This window comes from Rhodamnia argentea, chromosome 5 (genome assembly GCF_020921035.1).
Source record: "Rhodamnia argentea isolate NSW1041297 chromosome 5, ASM2092103v1, whole genome shotgun sequence".
NCBI classification, from domain to species: domain Eukaryota; kingdom Viridiplantae; phylum Streptophyta; class Magnoliopsida; order Myrtales; family Myrtaceae; genus Rhodamnia; species Rhodamnia argentea.
The window spans coordinates 12260641-12288109 of record NC_063154.1 but is presented as its reverse complement, the minus strand read 5'-3'; the positions used below and the strand labels follow the sequence as shown (position 1 = coordinate 12288109).

General features: G+C 39.7%; 1 protein-coding gene across 1 annotated transcript; it reads right to left on the bottom strand.

Moving 5' to 3' along the window:
• Nucleotides 1–19901: 19901 nt before the first annotated feature.
• Nucleotides 19902–21309, bottom strand: LOC115726790 (bZIP transcription factor 44-like). The gene has a single exon (XM_030656827.2). The coding sequence runs from the start codon at nucleotides 20558–20560 to the stop codon at nucleotides 20081–20083; it is 480 nt and encodes a 159-aa protein (XP_030512687.1). The 5' UTR covers nucleotides 20561–21309; the 3' UTR covers nucleotides 19902–20080.
• Nucleotides 21310–27469: the final 6160 nt, after the last annotated feature.

Genomic DNA, 27469 nt, shown 5'->3' with positions numbered 1-27469 from the left:
GTGAATCCCCGCACGGAGGATAGCCAATCTCTTTTAAATAGGTGAAACCCCTTTGTTACAAGGGTGAACCTCCCCCTCGAATGGTGAGTAGCTGGAGAGACGAAAGCCGATCTGCTTTTTAGATGGTGAGTCCCCGCATGGAGGATAGCCAATCTCTTTTAAATAGGTGAAACCCCTTTGTTACAAGGGTGAACCTCCCCCTCGACGGTGAGTAGCTTTGGAGAGACGAAAGCCGATCTCGCTTTTTAGATGGTGAATCCCCGCACGGAGGATAGCCAATCTCTTTTAAATAGGTGAAACCCCTTTGTTACAAGGGTGAACCTCCCCCTCCGACGGTGAGTAGCTGGAGAGACGAAAGCCGATCTGCTTTTTAGATGGTGTGTCCCCGCATGGAGGATAGCCAATTTCTTTTAAATAGGTGAAACCCCTTTGTTACAAGGGTGAACCTCCCCCTCAGACGGTGAGTAGCCGGAGAGACGAAAACCGATCTGCTTATTTGAAAATTTGAAATAGGGTTTGAGCTCTGTAGGTACACTAGGCAACCTAGGTCCTCAGATGGCACCCTCTCCGACGGTGAGTAGCTGGAGAGACAAAAACCGATCTGCTTATTTGAAAATTTGAAATAGGGTTTGAGCTTTGTAGGTACACTAGTCAACCTAGGTCCTCAGATAGCACCCTCTCAAACGGTGAGTAGTTGGAGAGACGAAAACCGATCTGCTTATTTGAAAATTTGAAATAGGGTTTGAGCTCCGTAGGTACACTAGTCAACCTAGGTCCTCAGATGGCACCCTCTCGGACGGTGAGTAGTTGGAGAGACGAAAGCCGATCTGCTTATTTGAAAATTTGAAATAGGGTTTGAGCTCTGTAGGTACACTAGTTAACCTAGGTCCTCGGATGGCACTCTCTCAAACGGTGAGTAGCTGGAGAGACGAAAGCCGATCTGCTTTTTAGATGGTGAGTCCCCGCATGGAGGATAGCCAATCTCTTTTAAATAGGTGAAACCCCTTTGTTACAAGGGTGAACCTCCCCCTCAGACGGTGAGTAGCTGGAGAGACGAAAGCCGATTTGCTTTTTAGATGGTGAATCCCCGCACGGAGGATAGCCAATCTCTTTTAAATAGGTGAAACCCCTTTGTTACAAGGGTGAACCTCCCCGACCGACGGTGAGTAGTTGGGAGAGACGAAAGCCGATCTCGCTTTTTAGATGGTGAGTCCCCGCATGGAGGATAGCCAATTTCTTTTAAATAGGTGAAACCCCTTTGTTACAAGGGTGAACCTCCCCCTCGAACGGTGAGTAGCTGGAGAGACGAAAACCGATCTGCTTATTTGAAAATTTGAAATAGGGTTTGAGCTCTGTAGGTACACTAGGCAACCTAGGTCCTCGGATGGCACCCTCTCGGACGGTAAGTAGCCTGGAGAGACGAAAACCGATCTCGCTTATTTGAAAATTTGAAATAGGGTTTGAGCTTTGTAGGTACACTAGTCAACCTAGGTCCTCGGATGGCACCCTCTCAAACGGTGAGTAGTTGGAGAGACGAAAACCGATCTGCTTATTTGAAAATTTGAAATAGGGTTTGAGCTCGTAGGTACACTAGTCAACCTAGGTCCTCGAGATGGCACCCTCTCGGACGGTGAGTAGTGGAGAGACGAAAGCCGATCTCGCTTTTTAGATGGTGAGTCCCCGCATGGAGGATAGCCAATCTCTTTTAAATAGGTGAAACCCCTTTGTTACAAGGGTGAACCTCCCCCCCAGACGGTGAGTAGTTTGGAGAGACGAAAGCCGATCTGCTTTTTAGATGGTGAATCCCCGCACGGAGGATAGCCAATCTCTTTTAAATAGGTGAAACCCCTTTGTTACAAGGGTGAACCTCCCCCTCAGATGGTGAGTAGTGGAGAGACGAAAGCCGATCCGCTTTTTAGATGGTGAGTCCCCGCATGGAGGATAGCCAATCTCTTTTAAATAGGTGAAACCCCTTTGTTACAAGGGTGAACCTCCCCCTCGAACGGTGAGTAGCTGGAGAGACGAAAGCCGATCCGCTTTTTAAATGGTGAGTCCCCGCATGGAGGATAGCCAATCTCTTTTAAATAGGTGAAACCCCTTTATTACAAGGGTGAACCTCCCCTTCTAGACGGTGAGTAGCTTCCTAGATGAAAGCCGATCTGCCCCTTTTTTTTTTTTTTTTTTTTTAAATGTTGATTCCCCAGTGGATAGTCAAACCCATTTTGAATAGGTGAAACCCCTTTGTTACAAGGGTGAACCTCCCTCCTAAGTCTTCAAATCACCACTCGACACCGCACGAACGCCGACCATTGCAAATCTCGTCGTTCATCCAAAGGTAATTCCATACGCTGAATCTTTCAACCTCGGATCAACAAGTCTCAAACCATATACAGGTGAGCCACGGGTAAGTCTCTCTTCTTATCTCTCTTTCATATAAATGAGCATGAACCGAAATAATTCCCCACAGAGTCTAAGCTTTAACGACGGAGGTAAAGCAATCGAATGTCAAGACTTATTTTCTTTAGATTTTTCCCTAGCGAGATCGATTAAGGATTCAGGTGTCACATTGTCTTTGAAAGCAACCTCTAATCGAGACTACTTTCAAAGAGGGGCATCTGTTGACACACGATTTTTAATCATTTTTCTTTTATTTTTATTTTCCAAAATTCACCAAAAATTCACAAAAAATCAAAAAATTAAAAAATCAACATTGGAAGCCTTGGCCAAGCTTAAGGAACCAATTTGGAACAAAAAATAATTTTTCATATTTTTCGCATTTTTTTAATATTTTCGGAAAATAGGAAAATACTTGAAAATTCATAAAAAAAAAATACTTTTTGAGGTCAAAAAAATACAGAAAAATGTTCAATATTTTTCATTTAATTCCTTTTTCATATTGACCTCAAGAAAAATCAAAAATTGAGTTCAATTTTAGGTGTTTCTTCATAATATCTAAGGTTGAATTTGCACGAAAAATACTAATTGAGTCTTTTTATTTGCAATTTTTGCACATTTAGAGTCTAGACATTCAATTGCAGTCCTTTTGAACTTCAATTTGATCAAATGCACCCTTAATTGCGCGAATTGCACGGATTGCACAAAATTCCCAAATTATTTGCAATTTAGTCCCTCAATTTGCCAATTTTTGAAATTACTTTTAATTGAGGGACTATCATGGTAAAATTGGACTGTCACCCTATGTTTTCACACATCCTGAATCAATTGGCATAGGTCTCGGGGTCCAATTTGATCGAATTGACACTCAATTGAACTTTTCCCCAATTTGCCGATTTAGAAAAATTTGAGGATTTCATATAAATTGATGGGAAATTTTGGGCAAAAACACATTTCTAGACAATATCCAGGCCCCCGAGTCCAATTTTGTGGTTTAATTGTAAAAACTCCCACTCAATTTCGTTTAATCTTGAAAATTGTGAAAATTCCACTGTTCGAACCGGTTCAGACCGGTCTGATCGCCGGTCGGACCGGACGAACCGGTCCGGAATGTTGTCGTCGTCTTCAACAGAGTTGGGCATTTTGCGGGTTTGCGAGCTGAAATTCAACAACCAAATTGGAGTTCAATTCATACCTAATTGAATCAATTAAGGTGGGGCTTTTGACCTTCGGACCAAGGCACGTCGATTGCCACCGGTGGTCTGGCCAATGGCCGCCGGAGGTGGCAGGAATTGCAGGTCAAAGGTCCGGCGAAGCAGAAAGTCAACATTTTCAAGTTTAAGGCTAATTCACGCTCGTTTGTGGACAATTGAAGGTTAAACGGCTTTGGACGGAACATTAGCCAACTCCGTCGCCGTCCGGCGACCTAAAATCACGTGAGGCGCACGTGAGGACAGCTCGGCAGTGCTCGCTCGTGTGCGCGCGATTTTTGAAATCAAGTATAAAAGGCTGGGATGATTCTAAAAAAAAAGGCTCATTCGTGCTCGTCCGGTACTAGAATAGAGAGAGAAAGAGAGAAAGGTAGAGAGGGAGACTACGAGCGAGACCTTCGCCGGAGCTTCAACCGTGATCGTGCAACTTCGGCCCAGGTGATTCGGGCCAAATCGAACCACCGGATTGCCACCGGAAGTTCGCCTGAGCTTAGAGAAGATGATCGGAGCAGCTCACTCGGTCTATAACGTCCAAAAAACTGCAAGGTGAGCTCTCGATTTCTCTTCTACGCAATCATGGCATCCTCTCGCTCCGAGCATGATTGGTGAAATTATAGTGTGCGTTTTCCTTCTTGAGCTTCACTGATCACCATCGCACCTTCGTTTTGCATCGATTCATCTCGAAAACCCCGAGTCGAACCTCCATTGCAGCTCGGTCCGGCCGAACACCGGCCGGACCTTTCTAGCCATCGCGAGTCCAATCGGGACTCGAGGTAAGTTTCCTCAACTCCTTTTTGAGCTTCTGTGTGATAGAATTAGGTTATCGTGCTCTGTGTTGCTTGATCAAGCTACGAGATGCCGTGAGCGTGCTTAGCTCGATTCTCGCGATTTGGTGGATGAAAATGTTTGATTCTTGGATATGTCAATCTAGAAAGAGAGGCGAGTGTATTGGCGTTGGTTTGGTGTCATTCCGGCGAGATCTCGCCGTTGGATCTCGCCGGAACGTTTCTGACCGTCCGTTAGCTCTCGTCGCAAGGAAGAAGATGATGTCGACGTGTCATGGTCAACGAGTCAGCATCCTAGGTGTCATCTCTTGGTTGGACCAGCTCACGTCCGAGTCGGCTCGGCCGTTGGCGCGAGCGAGCCGACTCGGATCCGATCGGACGGGCGAGATAAATCGAGGAGTTTGATTCTCGGCCGTCGGATCCGCTTTTTCAATTTCGGATATTAGATATATTAGATGAATAATCCAATAAATGTAAAACGGTGTCGTTTAATGTAGGCGATTCGGCGTCGTTTTGGCTTTAGACGGAATGGACGGTTGAGATTGAATCCGGTTTAGATCCCGGCCGTCCGTGCACTTAATTGATACGGTGTCGTTTTGATGGAGAATAAGCCGACGGCTCAGATTAGATTTAGACAAAATCGTGGCCGTCCATTTGATTAAGGAGGACGGTGTCGTTTTGAGTTTACGAGCCGGGACGTCGTCGTTTCACTTAGGAAGGAATCGACGGCTGAGATTGATCCAGGAATCGATCTCGGCCGTCCATCATTTTTGCATATATACGAATATTAGGATTTAATATTGGAAAATACGAAAATAAATAGGATAGTACATATACGGTACCGTATAGGGTACTGGTCGGGTCCGTGGGCGGTCAGACCGGGTTGACCGGTCGTTGACCGGGTTGACCCGGTCCGGTTTAATAATAAAAAATAAAAAAAAATAAAAAGAAATTACCAAAAAATCCAAAAAATTGCAAAAATACTTAGAAAATTCACAAAAATTCCCGGATTTTCACAAAAAATTCCTAAAAATTCCTAGATCGATTTGGGACTCATAAAGTCTGGATCGAAAATTTTGAGACTTCGAGGGTCGATTAATTTCGATCCAGAAAATTTCCAATATTTTTTGAAAAATAAATAAAAATTCCAAAAAATTAGAAAAAATTAGAAAAATTCCATAAAATCACAAAAAATGGGAAATGGCCACTTTCAACTGGCCCGACCCCGATTTTGTGATTTTCGGGTCCCGACTCCCAAAAATGACCATTCTACCCTTCCGGGCCTTCCGCCCCCAAATTTTCACCAAATCACCCCGAAATCCAAAATTGATTTTTGTGTGGGCCAATAGGGCCATTTTAGACATATCAAACCGTGATTAATTGATTTGATTGCTTGTAATGATTTTGATTGCGCATTAATTTTTCTGATTGTGATTGATTAGGATAGAAAATTCCCATCCGCATGAAAACTTATAATTGTTAGGGCCTACCTCACCCGATATATTACATCTGTATGAATTCTTAGGTTAGAAAAATAATCAACATCGGTAACCGAAAGGGCGTCAAATATAAAATTTGGCGTAACCAAGTCCCCGGACCCAAAAATCTCTGGTTTTCGCGGAACCGAACGGTTTCTCCCGACCGCTCGGTAAGGTTTTCCGATCGTACCTTCCAATAAATCGATCGGTGGCGACTCCAAATTACATGTACATCTCGCACATGCCACTTGACCACACAAGGTCAATTTCGATATTTGATAAATTTTACCCGACATCGCGATTCGAGTAATGGGTTTTGGGAGAGACCCGCGATCCTAAAAAAATACCCCGCCGACAACCGGGGGTCCTATAAAATTTATAAAAGAGGAGGATCGGCTCGTTAACCTCTTCGCCGGACGGACGGAGGGTCGCGACAGGAGCCCGTCGGTCAACTAAGTTGACCGACTAATGAAGGTTAATATTACAATATTAATATACCAATATAATAGTATTTATGTAAAGAAAAAAATAATAAGGTTATCGTATGACCAACAATCAACACCGTTGATCGAAGATCCCACAAAGTTACCAAATCCGCATCATTGTTACGGAGCTATGGAACCGACCAAACGATGACCAATTATTGTATTACTAAGATAATTATATTATATTATAATAATAAGTTAATAATAATAAATAATAGAATAAAATAGCATAAAATAAAAATGCTGGAATAAGTACACTATCAATGCCATAACTTTTGTACGGCGTTCACTTGAGTGTCATAACTTTCAAAACGTTCACTTAAGTGCCATAACTTTCAAAAATCGTTCACTTGAGTACTATCGCTGGTGTGGACGCCGGAAAAGCTAACGTGGCGTCGGCAAACCCATTTTTTGAATATTTAATGTACACGTGGAAGTTTTCATTAATTCATTTTTTTTGCAGATTTTATTTTTCTGGATTGTTTAATTATTGAAAAAAAAAAGGCCAAACACTTGATTTCTCTGTGGTGGCCTGCGAGAGGGTGGCCCGGGGGCCTGGGCCGGCGAGGCCGCAACGGTCTTGGCCAACCACTGCCGCTGCCTCGGCAGCCGCGAGCGAGGGTGTGAGGCCCTTGCCCCTCCCCCATGGCTGCCGAGGCCTCGACGATCGTCGGCCGGGGCCGTCGCGGCCTCGCCGGCCCAGGGCGAGTTGAGCCTAGCTCTTGGGCCGGCCGGTAGTGGCCGGCGAGACCCTCGCCGACCACCACCAAGAAACCTAAGGGTTTCTCTCTCTCTTTTTTTTTTTTTTTTGAAATATTAAAATAAAAATAAAAACATCAAAATGAATAAAAAATAAAAAAAAGTTTCATAAAATATTAAAAATGTAAAGAAAATCCACATGGCACCGATAAATTAATAAAATAATAGCAAAAAGTCCACGTCGGCTTTTCCGACAAAAATGATACTCAAGTGAATGATTTTGCTTCGACATGGCACTCAAGTGAACGTTTTAAAAGTTGTGGTATTCAAGTGAACGCCCTACAAAAGTTATGACACTTGTACTATATTTATCCCTAAAAATACCGCTAAAGTTGCCGCTTTCATGAGTTTGCTGATTGTTGTGGGAGTACTTGATCTTCCGCCTTGGTGTTGCCGAACAGGGAGTTCCCGATTAAAATATTATAACATCAAAAAAAAATTCCGATTTCACAAACAAATGAATTGTAATTTTTGTTGCGCTTCATCAAGGAGTGAGTTGTAACCTTTGACGTGCTCATTTCTTGAGTTGCCGAAGTGATGAATGACAATGCGTATGCTTAACAAAGTGATGAATGAATGTACTTGTGCACGATGATTTGAAAAACAAGATGTAAAAATAAAAAAGTTAAATTCGAGCATTTCATGAGCACATCTCTGCATGATAATTATGTAAAAGATTATGTCCCGTCATCCACTTGAGGTGGCGATGATGTCACGGAATTGCGATGCCTCGTGTGTCGGGATGCCCCGTATGTCAGGAAGCTCCGGGAATTTCGGGATGAAAGTAAAGATAATTATACATGTTCATGTGTATACATTGATGCATGATGATGACGCGCTAGGTGATATTGGTGCATTGTGTTATAATAAGACATTGGCATGCATCATATGTGCAATATCATGATACGTCATTATTGAAGAAAAACATGAGAATGTATATGCACTCATGTATTACTTTTGATACTTTTGATACTTGTGATAGTGAATACCAAATGAGCAGTAAGAGGATTTTCTACCTTACACTTAGAGGTTTCATTTACTAGGCCTCAGCTCACCCCATTATTTTTCAGACATGTAGGATGGATCATCGGCCACCTCTCTTTGTAGCCACGGTGCATGTAGAATATATCTATGAAGATGTTTTTGTTCTTGAACAAGCTATCGTGTATACTAAGTATACCTCTTATGTATGGATCGACGTTGGACTTGTGGAATGGGTTCCTCACCTTTATGTCGCATGGTATTTTAACATCGAGGGTGAGCTAGTAGGACCGATTAGAGGTTTTGACGATCCTCCGGGGTTCGGCGATGATGGCCTATCGACAGGAGAAGTCATTGATCCGTAGTTGTCATCCGACGTTTATACATACGGACTTTTGACGATGAGGGGTTGAAGTAGAGGAGATAGGTAAACCTACCCTTTTCCTAGGGCTATGTGTTTATATGGTGCATGTCTTTCTATGTATGTAATGTTAGAATTATGTTATGTACATTTGGTAAACCAGTGGTACAAATAAAAGGATGCATATTTATTTAGTAAACTCGTGCGATCTTGTGTCGGGGATGATGATGTGAAAAATTTCTTTACGCTTCTATATGCGAATAATATTAAGTAATATAAATAGCACGTGTAGCGCATGATGTTTTGGGACGTCACAACAAGAGTATCACAGTAGCGGGACCGGGTGACGGTGCTAGCGATGCAGGTGCGGCTGCCCCGCATCACGTGGTATGGCGGGTGGCCTCGGTCCAGCCATGAGTTGGCCAGGCATAGGCCGGTCGAGCGCCGTCTGTGGCGGTTGGGAGTCGGGCGCACCTCGCTCCCGATTCATCACCATTCGTTGTCCATCCTTCATCAATTAAATCGTCATGTTGCTCGTTTTGTATTTCAGGTTATCTATTTTTTAATATTTTCCTTCATTTTATTAAAGAAAATTTTTAAGTCAATGGAACATTCTATAAACACTTTCTAAGTCAACTCATTGGTGAGCCTTATCTCTAAGCTTTGAAAATGATATTATTCTTATCCGTTAGCAAATTGGCTTGTAGTTGACTTATATGTTCTTAATTAACTTGGCATTGACTTATATATTAATTCAATAAATATTACCGTGTCATATTTCCTAATACGAAATTTTTGGGAAAAACCTCTTAATTAAGTCAAGTAATAGCTTCCTCGAGAATCTTGAGAATAGCTTCCTCAAGAAGTTACCGGATAGCTTTCTCGGAAAGTTACTAAATAGCTTCCTCTAGAAGTTTCTAGGTGTTTTAAAGAACAAATCAAAAGAAATTATTTTATTTTTTAATTATTTTTAATGTGAAAAATTTTGGGATGTCACATTTTCTCTACCGATTGGTGAGCATTTGCGAGAGAAACACTCTTGCTCGGAAGATGTCTATATCACGGTGCGGCTAAATCCTCGCCCGATGATGGACCGAGACTTGGTCCACTGACCATGCCATGATTCATTCAACAAGCTAGCATGGACAGGCATGTGGATCAACTAGCATCGATCCACTCGATCGAGCATCAGCCAAGATGGTCGAGCGGGCGAATCAGCGTGCTGCACAATGTAGTGGACGAACTTAATGGATCCATGCACGATGCGCGGATCCTATAGCCTAACTCAGTGCATGATGCAGCGCTTGTTCAACATGAAGTAGCGCACGATGCAAAACTCATGCAACATGATGTCGTGCATCATGCAAAGAACGACCAAAGTGAGCGAGTGGGCAGACGAAGAGATGCGCTACCCATCGATTCCCCAACCTTCCAGAGCACGCCCAAGGGGCTGTCCACTCGATCATTCGGCCATGCGGGAGTCCAAAAATCAGCCACAAAGGACAAGGCATGGGGAACTCAAACCATGCAAGACAAGGGAGTAAGACTCTGAAAACCTGAATTTCACCGGATTGAGATTAACAAGCGAAGTGATGATCTTGGGCGTTGATAAATGAAGGATATATCTTTAAGGTCTAGACGCGGTGGATTATTGGGTGTAAATGAGATAAGGAGTGTACCACTTATCTAGCGGAAAGACCCTATAGCCTACAACGTACCTTTGGCCTTGAGTTGGTTCATGTGAGAATTGAGGATCGAGATAGTAATCTAGTTGATGAGCATGATAGATGTTGATTTGATGGGACTGTTGGATATCATGATAATGGTGAGTGATCGGTATTTGGATTGGGATCTCATACGAATGGTCGGCAAAAAGCTTGGTCTCGGAAAGCCCTGAACCACACCATGACCGACATACTCTCACGCCAACCGACCTTGCATCCTATAAAAAGCTCACTCTATCTCCTCTCCTCATTTTTTTCCTCTTTGTTGACACCTAAATTTTGACTAAACTTTTTCGGCTTATTTATTCATAAAAAAAAAAGAATTAAGTTTTATCTCTCGCAAAAAAAAAATAATTTAAATTTTTCATGCATAACATATTTAATTTAGTTTAACATGCATATTTATCAGATTGGCGGTAGAGGGGCTTATTTCAAGGTTTTGAACTTGATCGACAAATTGGACCAAGCATGCGGTGAGGAAAATCGGCTGAGCCCATGATTATTACACGGTCTTAAATCTTGACATAAAGAAGATAAACTCTGAGCTTTAATTAATACGTGTTAAGTCCACATGGTTAGCAGTTTAAAGCTTAATTGGGTCAACAAGCCGACTTTCTTTCGGTCAGCCCATGTGGATGTTGCGGTTGAGCTCTACAAAGAGGAATGAAGATCCAACCAGACTTGGCTCTCTAGAGCTTTAATTAACGAAAAGCCTTGAAAAAGTGAAGTTTATATCCACAAGGGACTCAAATCTTCGGCTGACCCTAGACTCGAGGCCCAACCGAAATTCTTGATTTAATCGATTAGTGGATGATGCGATTTAGTCCTTTGATTCAAGTCATGTTATAAAACCTGGGTTAATCTCGTGATAATTAAAAAGCTGTAAGCCCTTGATGCGTAATGTTTTTGTCTATATAAGAAGCACCATGCCTAGGGTTAAAGGAAAAAAAATTTGTTCTGCTTACAAACCCAGAATTCACGTAACATAGAGATTGAGAGAAATAAGCTCGTCTGGTCATAACCTCCATCTCTGCTCCAACGTTGACTCTGCTGTCCTGGTGCACCGTTCACTCCCGTCGCCACCGTGCTGCCTTGAAGCTGCATCTGCTCAGTCCGAAAATCCCTGTTGTTTGGTACCCAAGTTTCCTTGCTATTTGATCTTGTACTTGTTGCTGTTTTGGGGGAGTTGTACTGCGGTTCTAGTGCGGTTTTGGTGGAGTTTCTCCTGTTGCATCGTTGCTGTTTTTTGTGCGACTGTGCTGCTGTTCCAGAGCAGATTATTTTTTATTTTTTAGTGCTGTTTCATCACTGTTTAGTGACAAAAACAGCTCCATTTTGAGCGATTCTCATCGCTAACCAGTGCAGTATTTTCTGGGACTATTGGTGGACGTTTTCCTCATCCTCTTTGCACAAAAGCTTGCTGTTTTGGCACTTTCCTTTAGGTGAATTAGTGGTGTAATTCGATCGGCAAGAAGAGTCCAAACGAAGCTCATTAGGCGTGCTAAAATTTCCTAGCAGAGCGGTCCGAACGAAGTTGCTTGGTGCTAAAGTTTGCTTCAAGATCAAACTAGGTAATTTTCTAATTCGACATATTCTGAAAATATTTGTTTGATTCGAAGATTTGCTGAATTTTGAGGGATTATGATTACCTAATTTAGTTTTGCGGATTGGAAGGATATTTTGAATATTTGATTGCATATCCCGATTGGTTGAATTGCATATCCATTGTGAATATTTTGCATATCTTTACATATTGTGGATAAATCCTTGCCTTGATTGAATATATCTTTCCTAATTTGGCGATTATCTAAAATATTTTTGAAATCTCAAGAGATAATTGCTTAATTTTAAAAGATGTGAACTTTGGCGGATCAAGCAAGTGGGCCCTACCAAATTTCGGCAATCCCCTTTCCAATTTTCGAAATTCATGTGCTCTGGATGGTTGATTTCTTTTAGCATGTTTATTTTCACATATTGTTTATTACTTGTTCTACTTTATTTTTATTATAAAGTTTGAACATTAGTAAATAATATTGCCTATAACACATGCTCCCTAATTGTGCCTTCTCTCGAAAAATGTACATTAAAGGCAACATTCGACTTCAATCTCAAAGTACGATCGTGCCCGTACATGTGAATTATATATCAAATTCTTGATCTTGAGGAGCGGATTGATAATTCCTAAATAGAATTTCAAGGTTTGCCCTGTGTATATAGGGACGATGGTAAATCTATAATATATTCACTTGCTAGCCCCAATCTCAGGAAATGTTGTGAATAAAAATTGTCATTTCATATATAAAGCCTTTTTATGGGCAATATTGTTTATTTTTGTTCAAATTACATTGTTTTCATGGTTTAAATAAATTCCCAAAAAAATCTAAAAAAAAGATGCCATGTTTTCTTAGGTTAAATCATATTTTCTTATACCTTTTGCATGTAAAATAACCCCTTGTAAAGTTTAAGACTTTGAGAAATCAATTTATTGAATTAAATCAGGTGTTATTTGACTTTAGGATGGCATTTCACCCCAATTTTTCATAAATCCGAAAATGCACGAAAATACCCAAAAAAATGTCATTGCATATTTTGCCACGTCATATTATGCCGTGGCACGCATTCATGCCATGTCAATATACACGTCATTCATATATTTTTCGCATCATATTTGTATACTAATTTTCGCATATAGCATAGTTTTTGCGACGTTATTAAATTTTACATGTCATATATTTAGATCGCATTTGCATTACATTTAACAAGAGAAAATCGCAAAAAGAGAATTGATTCAAATCACCAAACCAAGGACTTTTCATGAAAATTTGGTACCGAAAGGGCATTAATTGAAAAAATAAATGTAATCAAGTCCTTGAATCCATTTATCTCTAGTTCGCATGAGATAAAGTATTTTCTCCCGAATATTTTATGTAGATTTCTAATCTACCTACCATAAAAGATTAGTGGCAGCCCCGAAATTGAAAGCATTTTTGCATAATTAATCATGAACTTAAGTCACGAATTGGTAGAGCTTAGGAGAGCTCAAACGAGGTTAGCTAATTCAATTTAATTAATATGATAATCCATTAACTTGAGAACTACATTTTTTAGGTCACGACACTCTTCTTTGCTTGGACACCCCCTCCCAACCGAGCTCTCTCTTCCTCTACTCCTCAGTTAGTCTGCACCCACCCGACGCTGCTCCTTTCTCGGTAGCAACCACGCGGCATCAGCAGCTCGACGACTAGCTTTCCTCGAGCTCACTCTTGCTCTTGATCTTGCTTGCCTTCACCCTGACGATCTGGCCTGTGCGCCGTCCTTCTTGGCCGCACGACATCAAAGAAGGAGTAAACCTGAGCTCAGTTTCAAGGCAATTCGACCCTTGTCTTCGTAGCTCTCAGACCTAAGGCAAATGGAGCTTCCAACCTTTCGACTAGATAGTCTGTTGTTGCTTGATTGGGCACGATGATGCCGTTTGAGTTTTGGGTATGTTGAGGGTAAGTTGACTTGCATGTTTGGGGGATCGGCTTTGCATGCTAAATCCGTTGCTTGAATTGAAGTCTAGAGGTCGTGGGTAACTAGAATCTGGGGTCTAATCGTCTTGTGTGTCGCCAGATTGGTGTGAATTGAAGTTGAGTCTTATGACTATATTTGGCCTTGCACCTTGTGGATGGATCATGCGACTTCGTGCCTTGCTTGGGAAGGTGGACTGGTTGTCTGGCGACTACTGGTAATGGTTGTTGGGTTTGCAGTGGTTGATCGTCTTGCATGTGAGCCCTGTGGTGTGAATTGGTCATAAAACTGTGTAATTGAACGTCGGGAATATAGATTGTGAACAACTGGTCTTAGCATGACAATATGGGTCATTGATTGTGGAGTTCATCTTGATTGTGGCATGTCAAGAATTGTGGTTGTGGTTGTTCATCCATGCATGAGCCGTAGATCAACGAGTCATTGCGTTAAAAGATGAAACAGACATGAATGAATATGCATGAATGAGAGTAATATCCTACGAGGAAGAAATGAAATTCGCCTGTGTCCGAATGATACCCCGTGGGAGTCGGAGGGAAATCGAGAAGTCGATGATCCGTGTCTTGTTGAAATACTTGAGGCCCATGTCCCTTGAAAGCCTTGGAATAAGGGAGTTACACATGGCCGATGTCCCATGGACGAAAAGCTTAGGTGTTTATTCCTCGGAATCGAGGCATGTATCCCTCGGGAAATTGAGACTTGTGTTCCTCAAGGAACCCGTGGCCTGTGTCCCACGGAAATCTGGACTTCAATTCGGAAGTGACCTGCATGGACCAGCCTATGACCTGGTGACACCGTGAGATGGGGGTGGACCGAACTGTGATAATAACAATGAAGCTAATCACATGAGAACCATATGGTTTGGGAATTTGCATTGCATCTATAGGAATATAGTATTGTTCTTGAATAATAAGTCATGTGCTTGCTCATGTGTGTCCGATTCATCTTACATGTAGAGGTCGGTTAATGGTAAGTCTGTGATTGTTGTCTTCGTGTACTTTGGTGGTTGCTTGTTGAGTCCTGCCTAGTTGAGTAACAGTTGGATTGGGTGGTTACTAGGTTAGACATTTCACTGTTTGGTTTTATACTCACTCCTCGTGGTTGAACTATTTTTTAGTTTAGTTGCGGGAAAGAAGCCAAGTATTGATTGCTGCAGATGATAGTTGTGAAGTTGGAACGCAGAGATGATGCTAGCCTAGTACTCGGGAGTAGAGCTTTTCCTTTTGAATCCTCCTAGTGTACCCTTATTTTTGTTTGTCTTAAATGGATGGTGTAATGAACCCGTTTACTGTTATATGAAGGTAAAGTATTTTGATAATTTGTTGGATAATCTTACTATGTGATTGCTACAGGTTAGTAAACCCCTATTAAGGCCATACTTTTAGATGTCAAGCCTGCTCTCTCTTGCATTCACTGGTCTGTTTTATATGGCCGACTACTTGCTTTTGTTTAGTCTTCCGCATGGTTCCTCTATTATCTACTTAGTATCAGATTAAAACAAAGCTCGCTAGTAGAGTGACGCCCTAGGACGTCACAAAGACGAATAGAAAAAGACAAAATAGGCCAGCTGAAGGGCCACACGAATTTTGCCCCATTGTATTATAAATAAGGGTGAACCCCCATATTGTAAATCACCTTGTGCTCATCATTCATCAAGCAATAGAGCATCCATTCCCTCCCACGACTCAAACTCTCTCGGTTCCCTCTCTTCCCTCCACCGATCGAGTGGATTGTGAGTGAGTGATCGATCCCTGGGCCAAGCATTGATTCATCAAACATCACCCAAACAACCTCGAGTCGCCGCATGGTCGTGGTTCAAACACCACCCCATGACATTTGCGTGTTTAAGCGCATTGATGGAGATGATATTGTGTTGAAACTCATGATTTACAGCGCTAGCGGTGAGTACCAAACTTGTCAAGATGGATCATAAACACATTTCTTAATTTATATGTAATGGGATGAGTACTTATATTCAATTAATGTATTTAAACATAATATAAGTGTCAAATGGGCCATACATGAATTTACAACTTATTTGGACCTAACCCACCACCATTACTCTCTTTTCATTTTCTTCCGCCCTACTCTATCTCACACTTGCTCACTTCGCACTCACACCTTATTTGGGTATAAGTTTTTCTAAATTGGATTAAATATAGAAGTGCTTTAGGAACCGGGTCACGTCGGGTATGGATTGGATATAATTCGCAAGATTTGCATTACAATAAATTAATCATAAATCGGTTAAACGGGTCTATTTGAATCGAATCATTTATGACTCGAAAGGCGCGGCAACTCCCAGCTCAGTGACGTCAAATGTTAACCTCTCAACCCAATCCAGCTCAACAAAGCCACCAACTTGATCTTGTTGCCCATGACAACAAACATGCATGAACCATTTCCCGAAGCATGTGTTCAGAAAGCCCAAAAACTTGACAGTTTGCTCTTGGTCTTCCGATCCGAAAACGACGCCAATGAAGATGTGAAGTGGCACTGTTATGCCGTGAGTATGTAAACTATCATTTCCCACTCAGCCAATGACGTCAAACAAATAGTTTTTCATCAGGAGCGATGTCTCTACAAACTGCCCGAACGACGACGGCTCGAGAAGCTCCATCAACATACACGATGAGAAATAAACTGGAGGAGGAAGGAGAACGCGGAAATGTGTGGGATTGTGGGAGTCTCTTGTCCGATTCGGACTGGCAGAGGTGGGGTTGGGGTGGTTGCAAACTGAATTTTTCCCTGTAAATTGGAAATTAAAAAAAAAGAGAGAAAAAAAAAAGGTTCGAAACCCAATTACACAAATTGCAAGAGTTAGGGTTACTTGACCCTCGAGTTAGATTTCATCTCCATTTGACTTCAAAGTTCAAACAACATCTATATAATGTAGAAAAAAGTATGCACGTTTCAAATATTTCGAAGTTCTGACAGACCTCCTGCCAAACATGGCACCAACATAACAAATTCTAACGCAACTCGATTTCAAATTCGAATGCACAATTGCACAAGAAGCATGCTCTCCGATGTCAATGGTTCGGTTTGGTTTAGTTCAGGTTATTTCGAAAATCTGAACCGATAAGATAAGCAGCTGAACCGAACCGAAAGGCTTGGATTTTCGATTTTCGGAATAGAGAAGAGAGGCAGAGATTATTGTTCATAGCGATTTTGATAGGGATGAGAAAGAAGAGAGATTTTAAGTTGCGCATTTAGTTTTTCTTAAAAATTTCGGTTACGGTTCAATTAATCAAACCAAATCGAAATAATCCGAACCAGAAAAAAGAACAGTTACTCTTCCATTATTTGAATAAAAACATGAACCAAACTGAAAATACATGAAATTTCGATTCAGTTCGATTTGGTTACGCTTTTGGTTCAATTTTTCTATTCGGTTCCGACACCCCTGCATCTGGGAAAACTTTCTTCCACCTGTGTAATGTGAGAATTCCTAATTTTCTGCCTCTTGTTTCCGCACTTTTTATTTTGCTCCAATGTTGCTGTAAGTCCAAAATGCTCAGGCACAAGAATTCTGAGGTGAGGTGCTAAAAAAGCCGTAGCTCTGCTTACGTCAATATTGCTGGAATTTATTTTCATCGAATTACCTAAACTTTGATCGTCACAATACAAATAATTTCCTACATATGCTAAAATGTTTTAGCTGTCAAATGATGAAATGTTTAATCCAGCGTCTACTAAAATCTCACTTTTCAATGTACGGACCTGCTCGTTTATCATATGGTCTTGCACGTCCGAGGCCTCTAGCTAGGCGTGGATTAGCCAGTAAATTTTGAATCGGAGCATCCCTTTTCAGAATGGTGATGTGACAAAGACTATATCGAGAGAAACTTGGTAAGATCCAACCCTAATTCGTCATCGACATATATTGAAATTCAAAGTATACGAATGCTATCTCTATCTTGTCTTTGTGTTATTCTGTTTGTGACGAAAGCCACGTGACAAGTGATTTGAGCCCGTTCAATGGTACATGCTCTAAAGTCTTAACTAATGATGGATTGACGCATGTTCGCTGAGTAAGTATAAGAAAAATAAAACTTTTTAACTTTTCTCTTCTTTCTCCTCCACCCTTTTTCTTTCCAACCTAACTCCATGGCCGTCGACGCCACATTCAGGAGTCCTTTTGGCCAACTCTTCATATCTGGTTGTCCATGGCCGTCGGCGCCGAACAGTCTTCGCTTGCAGCCATGGCTCATGGAATTGTAGGGGGGGAAAGGTGAAAAGAGACAAACCGTGCGTTTGTGCTTTTGTGTGTGTGGCGGCTAAAAGCTCCATTTTTGTTTCTGAGCACAAGCTTGTTTGGAACACAAGCTCCGTTTACGCGAGCACCCTTGCTTTGTGGACAAACCTCCATCTTCATTGCTGCAAATTTGGAGATGGACCAGCAACTAGTTCCTCCAGATCTGGAGATAGAGCTCTTCATGGCAATGGAGCTCTTCCTTGGGAAGACGGAGCCTAGTGCTGGCAAGTTCCGTGAGGCTAGATGTAGATCTAGACGAGCATGGTGGTGGCCAGTTCCTTTGGAAAGCCATGGAGGAGGTGGTATGCTTGAACGAGGGAGACCGAAGATCTAGATCTAGACGAGCATAAGTAAAAGACACACACCATATTAATAATTGACATGGCGCTTTGCAACCACTGAATATCTTCTCCACAATCAATCTAGACTTCTCGTCAATTAGATTGTCAACTTTCATTTACAAAACTCGTGTTCTCGGCCTCCTGTGGTAGGTGTATATAGCTATGCCATATTGTTTTGCTATCTTGTCCAAGCACCGTATTTTTCAATTAGATATTCCATCATATAATAATTAAAAAGTAAATCCATTTGTTTAAATAGTTTTCTTTTGTCCCAAATTTGTTTAAATGGTTCAACTAGTTGAATCAGATACCAATGACTAGTCTAGTACAACCACTTGCACGTAAATCTAAAACAATGTCCTGCACATTATTTTATAGTATTTTTGCTTTTAGCTTTCAATTTTTTCAAACTTATTAAATCCCAATTACTTTTTGATCAGAAAAAAAAAATATTCTCAATTGCTCCTTCCCACATTTTTACCCAGTCACTCTTTCCAACCTTTTTACCTAACAAAAACGTCGTGCATAATACAGTTTTATTTGTATTTGGTTTGGACAATAATAACTCTTTCAAAACATGGAAAATTTGATATGCATGTTTACATGGGCTTTTTATAATATTAAATAAAATAAATATTATTTGCAGAATTGATAGAAAAGTCAACTTATAATTTTTTTTTGGCTCAAAATATGCCATTTCGAATGGCCTCCTATGTTTGTTTTGGCTTGTAGAAATACCTCTTTTCTATTTCTTATATTTTCTCAAAAGATTCCATGATGTGAAAAGTAAAATAATTTTAGAAAAATTACTGAAAAATCTCAAGATCTCCAATTGTCAATAGCTATATAACTCTAAAAAATCTCAAATGTTTAGGGTAAAGCAAAAAGTCAACTAACGAGAGCTGCAAAATTTATGAAATGTAAAAGTTGCACCAAATGAAATTGGTAAATTACTATTTCGGGCATGATCACGTTATTCTTAGACTATTTGTCATGCAACTTTTGACGAGTCAAACCAAAACGGAGTACGACCAAAAAACAAGAAAAAACGATGAAATCCTAAACTAGTTATTCCATCTTTCGAGCCAAACTAAAATGTCGCCACGGAGTTGCCGTTGTTACGGTGTTTTATTTCCGTAGGAATAGAATATCTATTCTTTTCATGTCTTAGTAGCCACTTGTGCCAGAGTGTTATTATACGGGAAAATTGCATCACAAGTTTTAAATTTTATTAAAAAATGCAATCGAGTTTTAAATCTTCTAATTGATCCAAGTAATTTTCAATCTTTCTCAAAAATGAATTAAATCTTAAAATTATGCTGAAAATGCAATTTAAGAACGCCTCGAAGCACTTTTTAAGAGATACGAAATAAATTTTAGATATTGTTTACCGAAAAGACTTGATTGCATTTTTTTAAGAAGGCTTTAGATTTAAGATTTAAGTGCATTACATACAGAAGATTAGGACTTCATTCTCCCATTGTTGTACAATAGTATCACAACTTCTTATTTTTGGACCCCATTCTTTACCTTATCAATTCAAATCATTTCCCAAGAAACATTATACTATAGTATTTATAAGATTTTGAAATGTGCATCTATAATTCCATCCCATGGATTATAAACTCACTTATGTATGATCAACACAGTAGAGACAAAATAATTATATAATTGAGAGAAACACTTGCATTACAATATACTAAAACATACATTATCACCCAAAACCAAAATAACCCCCCAAAAAACACTCATTTCCTTCCTGCACACAGACAAAATCAGCACTGAAACATCTCTGAAGAAGCCATGATGGCTTGATTGCTATAGCCAAGACCGAATGGGTTCAAGTTCAAGAACTCATCAACAGGCTCCATTGGGCCGCTGTAGGCAACCCCAGATCCAAAGACTCCATTGCTCGTGTTCAAGAAATTGATGATCTCGTTCAGCGACTCCAACCTGTTGCTGAGCTCGCCCACCTGGGCTCTCAGCACGGAGTTCTCAGCCTGAATGCCCGAGTAATGCTGCGTGGTGATGTTGATGTTGGTCCCGATCTGGTGGTTCTCCTCGCTCAGCTGAGCCACCTGAGCCCTCAGATCGTCCAGGTGCTTCTGCTTCCTCATCCGGGACCGCCGCGCCGACTCGCGGTTCGAGATCATCCTCTTCCTCTTCCTCTGGTCCACCACAACCCGCAATTCCTCCTCGGAGGCCGAGTTCTGAACCAGGGACGACCCTGAAGATGTCCTGCTAGGAGATGCCATTGATGCAGATACAAACTACAGACTTTTGTGAAATTCTTGTGCTTTCTGCAGATTTTCTTTTTCTCTCTTTTCCAGAGCAATTAAGTGGGGGAGAATATGAAACTAGAGCAAGACCCAGATGACACTTAGCTTCAGAAATATTCAGATGGAGCAGCTATTACATATATTAGCAGGAATTGAGGGTTGAATCATGAGACATAGTAGAGCCAGTAGAGGAAGGCAACTGAGAAGGATTGAACAAGGTGGGTCCTGCGCCTGAACGAAGAGGAGATTATATACCCACAGAGAAGGATCTCACTGAGAATTGGAGACATGGGTCTCAAACATCAAGAAGAGGGTGATGGGCATGAAGATAGATTTCTTGATCAAGAACACCTAATTTGCTGGGGGAGCTGAAAGGATTTGGCATGTGAATCTCAAGAACTCAAAGCCACACCCAGGACAAAGAGAGAGGGGCTCTGCAAGGGAAAGATGTGGGATTTGCAGGAGAAATAGAGCAGAGGAGGAATCAAAGCAGTGGGGATAAAGTCTAGATTTTCACTTTCTTTGATTTGAGAAATCAGAATCATCAACCGAAAGAGGAGAGAACCAGGGGGAGGGGTGCGGAAGATAGCTTTTGCACAAAGCTATGGAGATGGTGGCAACAAAGAAAGATAGAAATATTAAGATCTATGACGAACCATCAGGAAAGATGCCTGCAAGGATTGCTACGGAGGAGAGGAAATAAAGGAGAAGAGAGAGGCCCTCCACCGGTTGGAGGTTGGGATTTATAGAGCAAGATGAACCAACAAGTTAGAATCATGGAACATCATGAAAATTATTTAAAAGTACAAAAGGGGAAAATAATTAAATAAAACAATTTAATGAAGGGAAAAAGGAAAAATAAAAATAAAAAGAGGGCTTTGGAATCTAATGGCAGAAAAGGTTGCTGTGGAAGCTGATGGGACATGTGAGGCTGGCAGGGGCGGAGGGGAAGAGTCCATACCTGCTCTGCTCATTGCTCAGGTCCCGCCGAGGACCCACAAGCTGATGCAAGGGTAATTCGGTTTAGCCGAGGATGACAACACTCCTAAAGTAAAAATTTTGTTACTGAAGTGCTTTTGAAGTAAAAAACTTTTAATAATGTTATTTTTGAATCAGAAATCCGTTTGATAATATAACTTATGAAACAAAAATTCGTTTAATTACGTAATTTTATTTTTTAATTTTAGAGCATTTTTTTTTTTTGCTCCGTAAGTAGTTTTGGAACCACTTGAAAAAGTACAATAAATTTATCTCTCTCCAGAATTAAAAGAACCAATTTTTACTTTGAAGCAGAAGTAGAACTTCTGACCAGAAGTATTTCATTGTTATATTACCATATCAGCAATCTCTAATCACCAAAGCTCAATTTTGTTTATATTCATCTAATTTTTAAAAGCACAAATTACAGAAAATTTACGAGCTATGGTATAAATCCGTATATTGTTTTTTTTTTTTCCATAAGGAACTCACTGATGACACGTGATTCGTTTGGATTTGATTGTGTGAATGGATGGCAGCATGAAGGCATCATTACATGAATTTTCATTATAATTTGCATTATTTCATGGAAGCACAGGCATAGACATATTATAAATTATGCCTAACGATTATGAACCAATCTCCAATTATAAGTAATTTAATATGTGATTAACATTTATTAGGAATTAGAAAATATGATACAATGTGAAACTTGAAATGCTAACTTATTTGGGAGATTAAAAGTGCAATAGTTGTTTATTGGGAATAGTCTAGGGATAATATGTAATCCTACTAACCATATAGCATGTCACGGTACAAATCCATATTTTTTAAAAAAAATTTACATTAATATAAAATATGCAAAATGTCTTACTTACTTTAAAGTAAGTGGGAGTTTGAAGAATTATGGACAAGTTACTATTAGCCGGAGCGGCCCTGTTGAGAGCTTACGTTCAAGTGAGTTACACTATAACAAAGCTGCCCTTTTTCTCCCAATAACTGCAAATAAGAATACATAGCAATGGTGTTTTCGCGCAATTGGTTTATTATAAGTCTTTGTCATGAAAATTTGATTACCATATCCAATTAGGCCGGGTTAAAGATAATTGTATTCTTCTATGTTCAGTCAATAACCCTAGTTAAAGAGAAATTGTAGGGTAAAAGAAAATAAATTGATTTAAAATAGAGTACAAAATCATCGACATTATTCGGGAAGATAAAAAGAAGTAATGAAAGAGAAATGTAGTTTACCTTTTTTTAGGAGAGAAGGAAAGAAAACCTTCATATACAAAATCTACCATTTTGCCTTCTAACTTCAAATTATTTTGTATGAATACCATGCAATTCTTTTTTCATAAGTAAGAAGTGGGGAAGCCAATCTGGATTTTACTGTAAAGGTTCCTCACATGCCAGAAAATATATTATTAGAGCTATAACTACTAAGTTCACCAAAAAGCATACGAGTTTTTCCGGCATGCCCAAAGCCAGAAAACATTTCCACTGACAAGATAGTTCGAGCTTACGATCTCGTGAAAGACAATGCAATTTATTTATCATTGGATTATTGCGCTCGTTGTGCTGTCTCCATCCGTTGTCTTGGAATATGTGAATGATCATACTTGATGGGTCCATAATAAAATATTTACCTTCATATTCTATCATCCATCTTTTCCCTTTTTTGCAAAATAAGTTTAAAATTCACGGTCTTAAAGTCCAAAAGCACTGCCTGATAATATGATTTTGTTTTTGGCAAAAATACATGGTAATAGATACAGCTAAAAGGAAAAGTAAAAATATACAAAATTTTTATATTTTTTGGAAAGGAAATGATAGCTGATCATTTCGTGTACAATGAGTAAATGCTTGGGGAACAAAACATCAAGGGCAGAGGTAAGTGTCCCGTGGAGAATTTTGGATGCTTGAAAAGATTTTATAATGGAGTCGGTCTCTCTCGATGACGTACTCTTTCGACTCTTTTATGCGTATTGATTTGGCGTGCTTGAAAAACTTGAGTTGCGTAATACTTGGTGCCATGAGCTGTCCATGATCTGAAATGACCGGCACTTAATTAATTTGAATACATTGCCAATCGCCAACATGATTTTCCACTACTTAGCATGAGATGTCGTGAAGTCTTCACTTCCATTTGCGTATTGCTTTCGACCACTTGCACGTGGGATTTTTCTAGAGTAATTGTTCGATCGCTTAATTTTACCAATTTAATCATAAATCTTAATGCGAGATGTCAATGTAGTTCAATTTTAGCAGAAAACGACCGACGTGGCGATACGTCATGTAGGATGACTAGCAATGACTAAACCGTCACGTTAGCAATTTTTTCTGCGAAAATTGATTAGGAAGGATCATATTGGAATTACCCGCAAAATTTTAGGGCTAAATTGATAAAATTGAAAAGTACATCACTAAATTGGCTTCACACAATAGTTTTAGGACTGATCGGGTAATTTTCAAGATTTTCTCGATGAGAACTTGGTTCGGCTCATAACAATTCCCATCCATGTGCGTAAATAGCTCAACTATTTGAAGATCCATTGAACACGCTACAAATCATATGAATGGGTTAAGTACATGCCTTTGACCCGTGCAAATAATTTAGATCAAAAGCGGTTTACGCGCAGTTGATGGGAACTAAACATACGATTTCAGTTCTTGAGTTGGAAACATTTTGACACCACATCTAATTGCGCTACTCTTTGGGATTCACTTCATTAGACCCTTAAAGAGCAAGGATATTGATAAGTTGGATCTATCTCGCATCCATCCAATATTACATTGAATCATGGATACAATAACTTGAACCTAGCTTACGTGATTAAACTATTTTCTGGATGAATTGTCCGTCACCCTTTACTAAAGAAAGAAAAATGCAAAAGGATTGAGTTCATTTCACTGAACTTAGTCCTCACTATGCACAAGATTTAGCTGTGTCCAACATGAGATTGTCCAATTTAGCCCGTAGGCCTCGCAATTTTGTATTGAAAAAGACCCCCGTGAGAGAACTAAAATGCTTCTTTTACAATGGGCCGCAGACATCATTGACTCTCAATCATTGTGGTATTTATTCCTCGTTAATACAAAAAGCTAATGATGCACGAATTGGTTGAGTATACGTCCAAGTGTAGCTGATATGATATTTTCCTTTGCCCTCGTCATTAAGAAAAGAAAGTCCCCACTCAAAGGACCTTTACCCAAGGAAACTTTAGATGCTTTGGCTCGTTTGTTTTGTCAAAATAAATGACTCAAAATACATTTTTCTAAAAATAATTATTTGTATCGCTAAAAATAATTAGTTAAAAAAATATTTTCATGAACAATAAAAATATTCTTTTTCTCATTTATTTTTATAAGTGATACAATAAATCATATTTTAAGGAAAATATTTTTCAAATCATTTACTTTTCGCGAAATAAAATAGAGTCCTTAAATAAACTTGTGCTCATCGAAGCGGAGGGAGCTTTTAATAGCAAGTGTGCATGTCACACGTTGCTGAACTCTATATCTGTTGCATCTACTACATGTGTTAATTATTTTATTTTGCATAAATATTGACTATATAGGTTTTGCAATCAATATTCTACACATTTTGCATTTAATCACCGTCGGTTGGGGTAACTTTACATTTTAAAAAGTAACGAACAACTCATTTGTTCATTGGAATCTTAAAAACATAGCAATAGATTCGGAAGAATACTAGGGATTTGGAGAAATTAGTTGACTCAAAAGAAATAGTATGAATAGGGGCGACATTATTGAGAGTTAATTATGCATTTTTGGAGTGTTTCTAGTTTAACTTTGGTGGATTTGATATGCACAAGAAGCAGAGCCGAGTAGCCGGAGTCCCACCCCTATTAAAGTGAGGGAGTGGTTACTCGATTTCAAGAGAGTCCAAATCACTTGAAAATGGCTGTGCGATGTGGACTCCGTGGTATACACACACGTGAGATGGGCTGAGAAATTGTTTAAAAAAAATTATTTTATTTATTATTTCGAGGATAATTTGGTGAATCAACCTTAATACATTGTGCTTTAGTAAAATAAAATTTACAAAAAAAAGAAAGGCCTTACAATCTTCTACGAGGTAAATACCATGAAAAATCCTACATTTTAGGGGTGAGCGATTTTAGGATCGATTCGGGTTTCGTGCACCCATTAGAACCGATTCTTCAATTTTTTCCAACTAAGACCTACCTTACATATCCAAAAACCTGAAACCTACCCCGCATATCCAGTAACTTGGAACTTATCCCGTCACGGGATTTAAGGTCGATTTCATGATATACTCAAATTTTACATTTATCATCACTTCTAATGACTGTCATTTGTTGTTAAATCCATTGAAGAAACATCATATTTGGACAGACGACAAATATAAAACGTTAACAAAGTAAAAGTCTCAATCATGGATATTGCCGGAAATGGAAACTTAGACTAGTAGTTCTAGATTACATACTCATCATCATATGCCAATGAATACGTAGGATCACATGAAGACATTGAATAAGAAAAACACAAAGATTTATTCTCTTGGAACCTACCCATCGAAATTGATTCCATAATTTTTAGAACATATAACCTACTCGGCAAGTCCTAGAATCTGGAACCTAATTGGTTCCCACCGGCCCGGTTTTCGATTCTACCTCAAAACTATTCGCACCCCTACTAAACTTGAATGCTAGCGCCACATATACTCCAACCTAATTTTCGTGTCACGTAAAATCCCAAATTAACAAATTCCCGTCATATTTACCCAAACTAACATTTTTTTTTTTTTTGGTAAGGTCCAAACTAACATTTGTGTCACAAAAAATTAAGTATTTTTGTTGACTATTGAAACTCGAGGAAGCCCTTAGGGATTGGCAAATTTTAGGAGATTTCCTGATTTAAGATATTGGGAATTTCAGAATTTCTGTGACATGAAATTTAGTTTGTAGTAGATGTAAAATCCACTGTCTAGATTGAGATTTCTTGTAATATGAAATTTAGTTTTTTTATAGTTTTTTTTTAAAGTGCTTAGAGACACGCTTTAACATGATTTTTTTAGAATTATTTCTCAAATCAAATCGGTGGACTAATTAATTGGAAGTTCGAATCTGATTCTGATTAGCTTGTCCAAAGGCGTCGGTGGAGGGAAGAGACGGAGCTTTTAGGATGCAAAGGACAAGTCCCACGTGCGAGCATCACTTTCAGCGTCAAGTCCTCGCACCTCACGATGAACATGCGTAGGATCTGCTTTCACTCTGATCAACAAACCTTGATCTCGTGAACCGAAACTACATCGTATTCGTACATCGTATTATAGCATTTGTGGAATCTTGCCTAAGCGAGCAATTTCGAGAAAAACATACTTCGAAGTAAAGTGGAACAAATTCTTTTTAAAACTTGTATGTTTCCGCTTAAGTGAAAATATATACTATTTTTTATTTTTATTTAATAAAAACTACCTTTTTTAATTATCAAAATTTATGAAATGTTATTCAAATTCTAAAGTATTATGAAAAATATCTACATGGGATGGCATGTTGTTGATGATTCCTTTTTCTTGATGAAAAAGCCCATTGAAATAAATAAACTCCAAACAATTAAGCCACATAAATTAGCCACCCGCCTATCATGACCTTATCACCTGACTATCGCCGCCACGAGCCTTGATGTCGCAACCCCGTCCGGTGACTCGATCGTGGCTTACTTGACTCATATGCTCTCTCTCTTTCCCTCTCTCATTACATGCGAAGGTGGCGATGTCCGTCGATGCCGAACAAGGCTGGGGACCTCCATGGCCACTGTGGTTGGAGCTTGAAGACGCAATTCATGGTGGCGTGTAGTTTTGCAATGTAATTGTGGAGCCCGATGGCTGGTGCTCTTAAGTAATCCAATTCCACACTTTCT